Genomic DNA, 14,200 nt, shown 5'->3' on the forward strand with positions numbered 1-14,200 from the left:
CCAGCAGAACTTTCTGGAATGATGCAAAGAAATGATCCAATCTGGACCATTCAGCACAGCAACCATTGCCGCGTGTGTGTGGCTACTGAGCCCGTGACACAGCTACCCAGCTAAGGGACTGAATGGTAAATGGAGACCTTTTGGCTCAGTACCTCCATGTGGCTATTGACTACCACGTTAGACAACATAGATATAGAGTAAGAGCTGTGCATTATTCAGGTATTTCATTTTAACTGTGACTTTCAAATACCAGCGTGCAGGACTAAGGATGTAGCTCAACGGCACAAGCACCTGCCTTGCAAGCAGGCAGTTGTGAGTTCGATCCCCGGTACCGATAAAATTTAAAAAAAAATTTTTAAAAAGACAAATACCAGCACGCTCTTCGCACACGTGCACCTCTTCACATAACTAAACGGACAATATTTTAGTTAATTAGTATGTCACACAATTAGATGACTTAGTTTTCCCTCATATAAATTTTTTATACGTTTTCAAAATGTACTAATCAGAAGAGAAGTCACGGACAATCAATCCTCCAACAATCAACCAAAAGTAATCAACACAAGATCATTCACAGTAAGGCTTAGGCAGATGTATCTGACATTTCCTAATTTATATTAGATAACTTGCATTTAAAAATGTACTAAAGTATCTTCCTATTTTAAATACTCTTCCTTAACATATGCAGGATAACATATGCACATATCTTTTTGTGACAGAAAAATATTTCTTTGGTATCCATACTAGAAGGATCACATTGTGAATTTTCTTCATATACACCACACTTGGAAATCAACCATATATGTTCTACACATGCAAAATTCATTCATCATCCCCTACCAATATACACAAATGGTACCAAATTATCACAATATCCTCAACTGGCTTATCAAAAATAGCCAATCTGCTGGCGACATCCCAGCCACCTTCTGAATACCTCTGATCTGCGCAGTTACATGGAGACCCCTGGCTCATGGAACTCACGGTCCACTGTACACAATGACCCGGGGAGTAGGGTGAGTTTCCCAAAGTTATTTTCCAATCTCTTAAGCAGTAGCTTAAAAAGCATTTTATCTAGACTCTGACCGTGACATCAACTCTTCACTGTTGAGTGCTGTGGGACTTTTCAAGTTTTCCTAATAAAAGTAACTGATCATTATTTCCAAAAAAATACAGAAAGTCAAAGCTGTAACATTCTAAAACTACTTAGATGAAGCTCTGCACTCTAATTTTAGGTACAGTAGAATTACTACTCTTAGCTCTCCAAATATATCCCAGATGAAAAGGGAAATATACTTAGAATATTTTATCAAAAGCTATGTGTTAGGTATTAATGGTCTCTTTTCCCAGCAAAACAAACAACGCCCAGAGGAAGTCACGGCTGGAAAGTTGCACTTTAAGGATTCTCCTCTTCCCTCTGGGAGCTCCTGCTTCTCTCTTTCACATTTTTCTTTCTCCTTCTTTCCCTCACCGCTCTGTGAGCACCCCAGCTGTCGACTGCATTTTTAGCCCCTGTTTTATCATACCGTAATCTGTACCTGTGCTACCTAACTCTATGCAAAACACCATGCGGGAAGGGTAACTGTGTGCATTCACATTCGCAAAGCTTTGGCGTGAATGGCTCATTTTATTCCTCAACAACCTGAGTTGGGTAGGAACAGTTACTGTGAGAAGACCTTTTACAGCCAGGGAAAAAAGGTAATAAAGAGACCTGTCTTACGTTATCTGTCTTCGGATTTAGGATTTGAACCTCAATTTTCTGACTCCTGGTCTAGTGTTCTCTCCTCTGTACAATACAGTCTATTTATCTTGGATATTTTCAATAATAAATAAGGTTACTTCCACAAAACACTACCACCATTAGATTTCACTTATTCTTTCATTTCTGCCATGTGTATAAAAACATAATCACTTTCCCTATGCCATACATACAAAAATACAAGACTCCCCCAAACACACTACCACGTTCTACCAGCTGGAACCTCACTGTAAGGGATTCAGTACGCCACCACATGTAATCTCTCAGAAACTCTCTCAGCATATAGTCTCTACAATGGAAACCAAAAACAGAAAGTGTCTACTAGTAATGAGTGCCTATTAGTAACAACTCTTTCTATCTGTAATTCTCTCGGAGTCACTGAAAACTTTACGAAAAATAACAATCAGAAATCCAAGGGAAGAATACAACCTTACTGAAAATGATTATTTTGAACCCTCAAATTAAATCTGTGTAACTTTTAAAATATTAGTAATTACCAAAATAAGTAACAATTCTGTAACAAAAATGTTGTACGTTTACTAGCTTGTGAGTACTTCATAATTTATCTTTGGATAAGCTTCAATAATCATAAAGTTCACCCAACAAATTCCATAAAAGCTGGAATTTAAAGCGGTATTTCCTTTAAACTTCATACATTTCCACTGCATGCATTAATCCCCCCTGGCTCAGTAAACCACTGTACTTTTCTGAAACAGCCTCATGGTATCTAGAATTTCACCACAAAGTCACCTTGAAAAGCATCTTCCTAGGTACAGCTTCACTACCCATGTCTCGTAAACTATCAGCATTTGTTAAAATCCATGCTCTCAAGTGAGGGGCTTGATAATCCATTTTGGTTTACCTTTATCTAAGAAAGAAACATTTATACAGCACACTTCCTCAAAGACTTTAACGCATAAATACGCCTAGCAAATCTCTACAAGGAAGACATACTGTCTGTGCGGTATTTCTCAGAGTCATCTAACCATTCGATACCATCATCACTGCTTATTAAATGAAATTTCTATTAAAATTTAGAACCCAGTTGGAAATGCGACAGTTTTTTTGCAGCCCATCTGTCTTTGTTCACATCATTAAGTTCTGAATTTAACAAAACAAGTGAAGACTCAAAATGAGGGTGCCTATCTCTTACTGTACGAAGGAAATTTAAACAATATTGCACAGCTCTCCAGAGTGCTAAAATGAGATGACCAAGCCCATAAACATAGTCAGGCAGTAACCGTGGCAGGACTGGATCTCACAATTCCGTGATCCAGAGCGGTCTTTTTAAGACACAGCCGCATCAGCCCTTCTAGAGACTAAAATGTTAGTATCCAGGTAACCTTCCTAATGCCTCTAGGTGTATCTATTTTGTCTTTTACATACAAATACACTAATCAAACAGGAGAACCTGGAGAAGTACCTTGGCTGGGCCGGAAGAACAATGTGCACAGCAGCGGGTTTGAACAGCGGCTCCCCGAGGGCACCACCCGTGAGCCATTTGGAGGAAGCTTCGTTTGCTTTGTTTTTGCCAGTTCAGTACTAACCCAAACGCACAGCAACCTTGAAGTGAGTCCAAGTCAATCCTCTTGCCTATTCCGGTGGTGGCTGAGCCTCACTCAGGCCAATAATAATCAATAGATCACAATGTTATCAGGTCCTCTATATTAATGCCAACTTACTTTGTCTATTTCTTAATAAATATTACTTTCTTTAAAAATCAAGTAAACTACACTCCTTTCGGGGGCTGGGGATGTAGCTCAGTGGTACAGCACTTTGCCTGACAGGTCTGAGACCTTAAATTCAATCAGTAATGCTGGGGAAAAAGAAGAGAACTCTTTTACCTAATTACTCTCACAATGCCTTAAAATCACCCTCTTAGACACATACAAGAACTGCTTCTCTCTAGAGAACAGCCACTAGTTCTGAAAACAAAACTACCAATATTCAACCCTCATTATTATACTGATTACAAAATAAGCCCCTTTCAGAAACCAGTTATGGACTCACAGGTATTCATTTGAAGGAGCTATGTTTATGAGCTTTATTGGCAGGGGGTGGGGAGCAGGATTTATCGGTGGCTATGATTAAAGAGGCAGCACAGTGTAAACCCTCAGTAGTGCCTGGGCCTGCTATATAAGTAGGGGACCAAGACTAGGGATGTATATTACCCCATAGCAATTAGGAACAAGCTGTTTTTGAGCTACCAAGTCCTCAAATTCTTCCATGTAACCCTTGGTAATAATCCAGGCTTTGACATCTAGATCTTCTGGCTTTCAGGGAACTTGAACTTGGTCCTGTAGAAGGTCTGAAACACAAGCTCTCTGTTCTATAGCCTGGTACGGATGCACAGTGATTGGCCAATGTGACCCTTGGCCGCCAGGCCCTGGACTCTCTGAAGGCACCCCATATATTTGTGTGGAGCCTAGACTCAAGGTCAGAGACACGAACATCCCTTGGAAACAGCTGGCTGCTGTTCCCAAGGTCCCTCAGGGCAACCCACGCAGCAACAAACAGGCTGTGTCTGCTACCAATGACACTGCTGTCCGCCTTCCCAGACAAAAGCAGCCCAGCTGGCTTCACAGGTGCACAGGAAATAATTTATGGTGCTCCAAATTTTTTGATGGCTGCTAGGTAAGGGTTCTAACAAAGCAAAAAAGACAAAGTCATGAAGTAATACATATTTAAATATCAATACATTTATTATTAATATTTTAATATGTCAAGGTACAAACAAGTATGAAAAAAGAGGGCCATACCAACTCTTCATTTTTCACATGTAGGGCAGGAAGAACAGGATATACAAAAATGTAAGGCTACCTTTAACCCTACACTAAACGTTTCTCATCAGGGCGACCAGGTCCACTGAGTAGCACACTCATCAACATGAATACATGCAGTCCTGACATTCAGACCTTCATTTTTGGAAAACCCATAATTTCATAGTGACTACTGAAACTGACTACTTCAATTGCATTTCTCATACACAAACACACATTAACAAAAAAATCACAACTCCAGCAGGAAGAACAGGTCCCTCAAAGCACCCAGCTCACAAAGGCAATGGTCTTCCTACTAACCTCAACCTTGCTCTCACCCCATCACCTGCTCCTCTCTCCCCCTGGGCTACTCAGAGCTGCAGGTGTCACTAGTTGGTGGGAATATTTGGGCTGGTTTTTACCTGCCATCCAGTCCATACAGACCACACCTACACTTTGGGGGGGGGGGCAGGACCAGGAATCAAACTCAGGACCTTGTGCCAAGCAGGCACTGTACCAACTGAGCTAAATTCCCAGCCCCAAATCTACACTTTTTAAAGACCTTTTAGTTCTCTAAAGTATAAGAAGCCCTATGTGCAATAAAAAGGTTAATAGGACAAATTTTATATATGCAACTTTCTAATGCATTTTAATGAAAACAACAGGTAGAAAGTAAGTACTATCAATTGAATGTTTGTGTCCCCCAAAAGCTACTGTGTTGAAGCTCTACTCCCTAGTGTCTCAGTATCTGGAATTAGAGACTTTTGAAAGTAGAGATTAGTATCCTTGTAAGAAAAAGACAAATGATTTCTCCGTCATGAGAAGGTAAAGCAAGAAGGCGGCCATCTACAAATCAAGCAGTGGACCCTCACCTGAAACTCCACCTGCTGCCACCGCATCTTGGACTTTCCATCCCCGAACTATGATCAATAAATGGTTGTTGTTAACGCTACCTCATTTATGGTGCCACACTGTACCCACCCAAACTGATTAAGACAAGAAAGGATTCCAACTCTCTGCATCATGAAAAATCTTAAGAATGAATTTTTAAAAAAAGCACCTTGCCTATAGGTAATAATTCTTTCCACAATAAATTTTACCAACTGCAGCATCATTCTAAACTATTTTCCAATCAAGCTTCAAAAAAGTAAAATCCTAAATGTAAAGAAAGTTGGCAGTTTAAAATAAAGAGGGGGAAAAGCAAAAAGATACATATATAGGTATATGTGTGTGTGTGTGTGTATACACACATATACACACAAGATAGTTGTACTATTACTACAATAGTTGTACTACTAATTTCTCGTAGTTCATCATAAAGAAAGATTTGTGCTAATATGGTTTGGACAATTAAATGCCTATATCTTTACTCTGAGTAACTAATTTAAAGATAACAAAATGCAATGTATTAACTATTATTACTCTATTATCCTCTTTTGAAATTTTATTTTTTCACTTTAAAATAAATTAAATCTTAGTATCTTCATATACAAAACATCAATACACAAGATAAAACCAAGAACTGTTTACATTTTAAAATCCATTTACAGGGCCAGAGATTTAGCTCAATGGCATAAGCGCCTGGCTTGCAAGCATGTGGTCATGAGTTCAATCCCTGGTACAAAAAAATAAAGCAAAGTAAAATAAAATAAAATAAAATCCATTTACAGGGTGGAACTCAGGTGGCGGAACAAGAAAGCAATTCCCTTGCCCTTTTGGTAGGCACCCCTGGCGTGAGCCAGGAAGAAAACCAGTCAGCAACTCCCGTGAGCCTACCAGCACATGGCTGAGAATCAAACATCCCATCCTCCTTCTCCCATCCCCCATTAGCAACTGGGGACAGAGGTCTGAGCATCTCTTGGGAGGCTGACTATATGCAATATAGCAAATATGGGAGATTTCCTTCTGTCTTCTCTTTGAAGGCAAATATTGTTTTCACTGTTTTGTTTTGTTTTGTTATGATTAATTGTCTTGCTCAATTCAATATTCTGTTTTGATTGGTTTTACAGTGTTCTGTTTTTGGTTTGATTTTGCCATACCTGATGGAATGGATAACTATTGTGAAGACAACAAGTATACTCTGGAACCTATTATTGTTTTCCTGGTATCCTGCTCTGAAGTTCTGTACCGATTTCACTGCATCATCTCAATTGGCTTTGTTCTGTCTCATTCTGTTGTATTTTTACTACATTCAAAATAAAATTTAAAAACAAAGATAAATGAATTTTTAAAAAATAAAATAAAATCCATTTACAAGTGGTATGTGACTATTTGGTATGTGACTTTTATACTTAGCAATATACTTTTATACTTTTTACTTTTATACTTTTATATTTTTTAACTTTTGTACTTTTATACTAAGCAATTTTAAGAGTCCAAAATGAAAGAAGAGCAAAATAAAACTAGATAGATTCTAGGGGAAAAAACGTGAGAGCCATTTTTCAAACTTTTTAAGTACAGATACACTTTATACCACACTAATCACCCTCCCTATCCTCACAGTTATTCTATTATCTCCAAACTAAGCCAAAACCAATATCTCTTCAAGAAATCTTCAAAGACTTAACAGTTAAAAATTATTCCAGGGGCTGGGGATTTAGCTCAGCGGCATAAGCGCCTGCCTTGCAAGCAGGCAGTCGTGAGTTCGATCCCTGGTACCGATAAAAACGAAAAAGACAAAAAAAAAAAAAAATTATTCCAGTTCTTTGACACTGTACATTTGCAATAATGAAAGAGATTAATAATTTAAAATTTAGCACTTTCTTCTATTTCCTTCAAAATAACAATTACGGGGCTGGGGATTTAGCTCAGCGGCATAAGCACCTGCCTTGCAAGCAGGTGGTTGTTAGTTCGATCCCCGGTACCGATAAAAATGAAAAAGACAAAAAATTAACTAAATAAATAAATAAATAAAATAAAATAACAATTACTGAAATGTATATGAATATGTATTACATTCAAAATTAAGAGCTAAGAAAGCTAAAATTTTAAACATGTGTCCTCTCACATAAGAACTCTACAGAGGTCATCAGAACAACTTATAAAAGACTGAATGCATTTACTCCTAAGATCAGGAACAAAACAAGAATATACCCACGCTCAACACTCCGTTAAACACCATGCTAGATGTTCTAGCCAGTGCAATCAAGCAAGAAAAGGACTGGCATAGTGGCACATGCCCATAATCCCAGCACTTGGAAGGCCGAGGCAGGAGGAATGCTGCCAAGTTTGAGGTCAGCCTGGGCTACAAAGTGCAGTCAAGGCCAGCCTGAACCACTTAGTGAAATCATTTCTCAAAAAGACCAGGAAAAAAGACAAACATACTTGAAGGAAGAAACATAGCTATGCCATTTGGCAAACAACATAGATTATCTATGTGGAAAAAAATAACTCTACCAAAAACTGCTGGGATTAATAAGGCAGTTTGGAAACATCTGAAGATACACAGTCAACACAAAAATGAGTTATTTTCTACATGCTAGCAAAGAAAAACCAGTATTTACAACAATTACAAAAAGATTAAATACTAAGGAATAATTTTGATAAAACATGTGTAAGATCTATATGCTGAAAATTACAAAATGCAGATGGAAGAAAATCAAAGAACATCTAATAAGTATCAACAAACACTGTATTCATCAATTTAAAGATTTAACACAGTGAACATGTCACTTTTCCCCAAATTTAATCTATAAACAACACACTCCTACACAAAATCCTATCAGAATTTGTTTAAACATTGGAACTAATTCTAAAATTTATATGGAAAAACAACTAGAATCATCAAGCCAATTTTAAAAAAAGGATAAAGTTGGAGAAATCATACTACATAATTTTAAAACAGTATAAAACTACTCATCAAGACAGTGTGGTATGGAACAAAATAGAAACTCCCAGAAACAGATACATATATATATATATATATATATACACACATATATACATATACACACATACATATATATATATATATATATATATATATACAAGGACAACTGATTTTTACAAGGTACAAAACTAATTCAATAAAGAAAGGAAACAAATGGTGTTTTCTTACAACTGGATATCCACATGCAAAAAATGAAATTTATAAACCTCACTTCCTTAACAAAAGTAAATTCACAAAAGATCATAGAGCTAAATATAAAATGTAAAACAATAAGACTACTGGAAGAAAACTTTAGAGAAAGTACGTGCAACCTAGGGCTAAGCATAAGGTCTTTAGGCATTATCCTAAAAGTATGCTCCATAGGGGCTGGCGATTTAGCTCAGCGGCATAAGCACCTGCCTTGAAAGCAGGCGGTAGTGAATTCGATCCCTGGTACCAATAAAAATGAAAAAGACAAAAAAAAAAAAAAAAAAGTATGCTCCATAAAGGAAAAAACTGATTAACTGGTCTTTACCAAAATTAAAAAATTTTTACTTTGCAAAAGGACACAGTTACAAGAATAAAAAGGTAAGAAAAAATATTTCTGAAGGACGGATCAAATAAAAAGTTATATCCAGAACATAAAGAACTCTCAAAACTTGATAGAAAAAAAACCTGAACAGAAAAAAATAAATAAATAAAGGACAAAAGACAGACTCAAAAGGTAAGGGGTAAGGAAAATCATGTGGAAAATGGGATACATAGAGAAGATATTTGGGAGATTATGGTGATGGAGACTATACAGGTGTTAAGATTCATGGAATTATACAAAAATTCAATTTTACTATATGTTAATTTTTTGTGATGCTAGGAATTACTGTATATCATTTTTTTAAAATAACATTTAAAAGTAAACGTGTGTCTCTTCCTAGCTCCTCTCAAATCTCTAGTGTATGCAGGACCCCTGCTAGGCACCAAGAATACAGTCTCCCAACAGCAAGTACACTAGGATAAAGGCTTGGACAGAGGAGCTCGTAAGACACACAGCTATGCTTCAGAAGGCTTCCGGGGGAACACAAAGCAGAGCTAACGCTTGAAATGGGCAAGACTTACAATGACAAATGGGGGAAGCACTACAAACAATTCTTTCTCGAGCACAAGCAGACTGCTCAAGAATACAGTCAAGAGTTGAAAGCAGGTACCATCGACTCAACACACAGTGTTTCCACGTGAAGTTTAGTGATGGCAGTTTTCAAGGATTTTCAAGTCAAACTCAATATACTTCTACCAAGCATTTCCTTGCCCACCTCTGTGCAAATCATCATAGTCATTACATTACCCATACAGCCACCACTCAGGAAAAACCACAGGAAGGCCCTTATGGAGACACACAGGGATCCTCATGTACATGCAAAGCACCTAACTAAATGTGTTTTATGAAACAGGTATACAGCAGCACAGCACTAGGATGAGAAGTTCTGTGACTGAGACCAGTCGATCCAGGTTCATATGTAGAGGACCCCACTTACTTGTTATGTGTCCTTAAGCAAGTTACTTACCTTCCCTATACCTCAACTGCCACCTTAGTGACCTGAGAAAAATAATGGTAGTCACTGTGGGCTGCTAGGACAAAGGTGTTAATTCATCATCCACTCTTCACACCATCCAAATTTTTGCTATTACCTAATAAATGTTAGCTATGCAAAATAAGGATATATACATTCTCACAGTCTGAAAATTTCATTAAATATATGCAAGACTTTCTGCTAAAAAACTCAGACCACTGCTGACACTGAAGATGAGCTGTACAAATGGGGATTTATGCGTTCACAGACCAAGAGATTTAACACTGTTAAGATGTCAATTCTTTTGTAATTAATCCACATTTCTTAGATCATCCCAATCAAAATCAGGGCAGAATCTTTTTTTTAGGATCCGACTAGCTTATTCTCAATAGCCAAAATACAAATTTTGAAAAGATTATTTGTACTGATTTCAAGATTTATTATGAAGCTACAGTACACAAGATAAAGAGGTAGCAAGAAAAAGGAAATCAAATATCTCTATGAAGACCTGAATATAAATGTTCATAATAACTGTGTCCATAATCACCAACCATGGTGTCCATCAACGGGAAACACGTAAGATAACCATGCAATGAATACTAGCTGAAAACACGTAAGATGGATGACTCTCAAATAATTCTGCCAAATGGACGAACCAAACCAAAAAGTGCATACTGCATCATTCCTTTCCTACAGAATTCTAGAAAATGCAACCTACTCTACAGTGACAGCAAACCAGTGTTACAGAGAAACCAGGTGAGGAGCGGAGACTGATGACAAAGGAGCACGAGAAGCCTTATTCCCTGACTCCCGGAGCAGTGATGCCATGGTAGCGGCATGTACTTGTTAAAACACAACAGCACATACTTGTTAAAACTCCTCAAATCGTGTATTTAAAATCAGTGAATTTCACTGTATAAATTATGTTCCAATATACATAAGCCCTAAGGCAGCAAGCACTGTCTTTTAAGAACCAAAGCATACCTTGTGCTTTCCACACTCATGAAAAGGACACATGCAAGAATTAACCATTCACGTAACATTCTTGAGAAAGGTTCATTACAATCTGTGAATTTTGCAAACTTACCATGACGAAACAACCACAAACACGGCTATTTTACATCTGTGTCTCCTTTAACTAATATCAAAGAATATTTATGTAAGAAGTTTCCAGTTCTGAGTAAGATTACTTATTCTAGGTAAAAATTAAGAAGCAACCAAGAAACTATTAACATGCTTGTAACTAGCCACAAAGTTATCTAAGCCTCCAGTTCCAGAAAATTACCAAAAAAAGTACAAAAGTGATTTAAAAAGATAAGTTTTTACGCTACCTAATATTTCACATTGGTACGTCCAATGATTCTAATTCTAGTCCTATAGAGATAACACTGCAAAGGTCATGAGTAACAGCACAAAAATTGTTCCTTAAAGCTAGAATTAAATCAGTAGTAGGAAACATACAGAAAACCCTCCTCATTTTTATCTCTTGAAGTTCTCAGGGGAGTAATGCTTACCAGATTAATTCTCCTGAGCAAACATGTTTTTCTCCTTAAATCTTAAAACATAATAAGTATTTTACTTGTTTTATAAAAATAAGCACAGTTATTTTTGAAGTAGATCTCCATGTTGACCCTCAAGCTTTACTTAATTTTTTTTTAAATCTGTAACTTAAGCAATAAATGACGACATAAACATTTACAGGGGAGAAAAAGGCAGTGTGAGCCATTTTCAAGTTCAAATAGCCACACAATATGTAGCATCCATTTCATATGCATTTGGTTACTTCTAGGGCAATGCACTGTTTCCATATTCTAATTTATCTTGTCATAAAAATCAATTCAAAAAATAGTTCACAGCTTAAGATATTTAAGAGCTGAATTTGGTTAGCTTTTACTTTTGTAAAGCAAAATACAAACAATTATCATACTCAGTGCTCCCTACAGAGTATGAATCTAACTTCAGGGCTTCTACCTTCTGTGTGTCTCTCTCTCTGGAGTCTTTCCATCTTTCACTACTTCTCTTATCTGGTACATATTCCCTGACTCCCGGAGCCAGAAGCAATCTGCCTGCTGAATTTCCACAGCTCTCCTCTGCATTGTGTGGTAACACTTAACACTTTCCTGTACTATTATACTTCTTCAAGTGCTGGAAATTCCGTTCTGCCCTGAGTAACCCGGAAAGGCAGTTCCATCTCTGTCAGCTTGTATCCTTCAGAGTGCTTAGTGCCTGGTTAAACTAAATACTCAGTGGGTACCCTGTCTACAATGGAAGGGCTAACATTCAACCATGCTCTTAGGCACCCCCATGGGCTTGCCTCAGTGAATAAGAAAAACTGCCCCAGTGATAGAGATCTACTTGAAATCTACTAAGAGACACCAACATGCAAGTAGACGAACAGGATTCTGCTAAGTGTTACACTAAGGAACAGAATGATGCTAAGAGGAACATCATGTCTGCTGAACTTTCTTCTGATCCCATAAATCTGCTATGACGCTTATTTATGAAGGTCTCATTGACTCAAAAAGGTTTCAAGACGGTTTAATAAGCATCCCATAATATCATACAATTTCATACACAACTTGCAACTAACACGCCACCTATGTGGTCACCTTACTTGCAAACAGGAAGCAGCAAAATTCTCTGTATTCTCAGTGAAGCGACCTGCCAGGTCGCCTTATCTTTAAACAAGTTCGCTCATCATACCATCTCATCTGTCTGTGCATCATTTCCATATACCACGTACCATCCCCAGGGTCCAGACCTTCCTTACCCATATCTGCTTAAGCTTTAAGGTTTTTCTCAAAGTCTATTTCCTGAGCTCTCTATTAAGCAGGAATAGCGACATTTTTCAAAAAGACACGTGGGAGTGTTATTACTTAATTGTATCTCTCTCCCTTAAAAATGAGTAATATTAAAATTAATTTGTGACATATTCTGTATCCTGCAGTTAGGTGGAGATGGTTCTAAACCTCACACCCGCTATTGTGTGTGATGCAAAGTTGGCAAATTACTAAATGTCCTTGAAACTCAACTTCCTCATCAATAAAATGAGAATTAAATTGGACGATGTGTATAAAAAGCTCAGTATTATTCATTACATACATAAGCACTTATTTGATGTTACTATTTTTCCTCTTCTGTTAGAAAAATACAGACTTTACAACTCAAGATGAGCAAAGATAAACCAAAAAGTAGTACTAAAATTTGGATCCGTTCACGCAAAGCAGCCTCACAACTTTTAAATGTCCCCTCACATACTGTCCGCTCAGAACATCTTATGGCTCTCCTACTGCAAAGCCCTGGGAAAAGCCCTAGGCAGACACACCGCCCACATACACAGGTCTATGGCCTAGCACAGATATTTTTCCCAAGAATGTAATGAGCCTCCAAGCAAACCGGACGCTGAAATAAATAAGTCAGTTTTTTAAAGTGTGCCTTATTCCTGCATTCCTGCAGTGCAAGCAAAACTACTTCTGCAAATTTCCTAGCAAGAGAAAGTCCAATTGGGAGAGCGAACTGAGTCATCAATTGAAAACCAGAATGCGGAGCTGCACCGCGACCTGCTCCAGCAGAGTTAGGCACCCCGCGCGCGGCTACTGCCACCGCCCTGCCCGTTCCCCACGCGCGTCCCGCCGCGAGGCGCACTCAATCCCCACTCCCGGCTCGGAGCAGAGTCCCCGAACCTCAGCGTCCTAAGCCCCGCGCCTCTAGCCCCGACCCCGGCTTCGTCCCCAGCCCGACCCCGACACCACCACTCACCCGGGCGGTGACCTTATACACAGTGTAGCCCCTAGGATGTCGCCGGGGCTCGGTGACAGTGTAGAAACGAGCCAGGTCGGCACTGCGCTCCCGGGGAGCTGTCATCGTCCCTCCGTCTCTGCCGCTGCCGCTGCCGCCGCCGCCGCCAGCCTGGAATCATCGGGGCGACCCAGTGCCACCGCGGTCCGGGCACCCACTGGGCCGCCGAGCGACAAGGGGGCGGTGGCTCCACGGCGGCGCCTCGGCCGCGCTGTTCTGCTTCCGGGTCGGGAGGAGCGGTTCCGGGTCCCGCGTCGAGGCGGAGCAGACCCCGCGCCAGCTTCCGGCGGGGCTCGGCCTGGGATTGTGGCGAGGAGGGAGTCGCGTCTGCACCTCCGTGGTCGCTGAGGTCTGAGACGTCCCCACATGTCTCCTTGTTCGCTCGCTCCGTCACCTTCTAGATTTGCTGGGAGCTGCTGTGGTCGCGCCTGGTACCCCTCCATCCCTGCAC

At 39.2% G+C, this 14,200-nt stretch overlaps 1 protein-coding gene and 1 pseudogene across 5 annotated transcripts in view; both read right to left on the reverse strand.

The window, feature by feature from the left end:
- Positions 1-13,975, reverse strand: part of Rps6kc1 (ribosomal protein S6 kinase C1) — a 160,526-nt gene extending 146,551 nt beyond the window's left edge. For 3 of the 5 annotated variants that reach the window (XM_023567045.2, XM_063236734.1, XM_003474604.5), the window contains exon 1: positions 13,711-13,973. In XM_023567045.2, the coding sequence (XP_023422813.1) occupies positions 13,711-13,815 (105 nt within the window). In that variant the 5' untranslated portion in view covers positions 13,816-13,973. Of the gene's footprint in view, positions 1-13,710 lie in introns of all 5 variants that reach the window. The other 2 variants (XM_013157504.3, XM_063236735.1) reach the window with 2 other exon arrangements.
- Positions 4,231-4,338, reverse strand: LOC111758202 (small nucleolar RNA SNORA70; annotated as a pseudogene).
- Positions 13,976-14,200: the final 225 nt, after the last annotated feature.

Source organism: Cavia porcellus, unplaced genomic scaffold, assembly GCF_034190915.1.
Source record: "Cavia porcellus strain 051 isolate PalLab524CR breed Dunkin Hartley unplaced genomic scaffold, mCavPor4.1 scaffold_26, whole genome shotgun sequence".
Taxonomy (NCBI): Eukaryota; Metazoa; Chordata; class Mammalia; order Rodentia; family Caviidae; genus Cavia; species Cavia porcellus.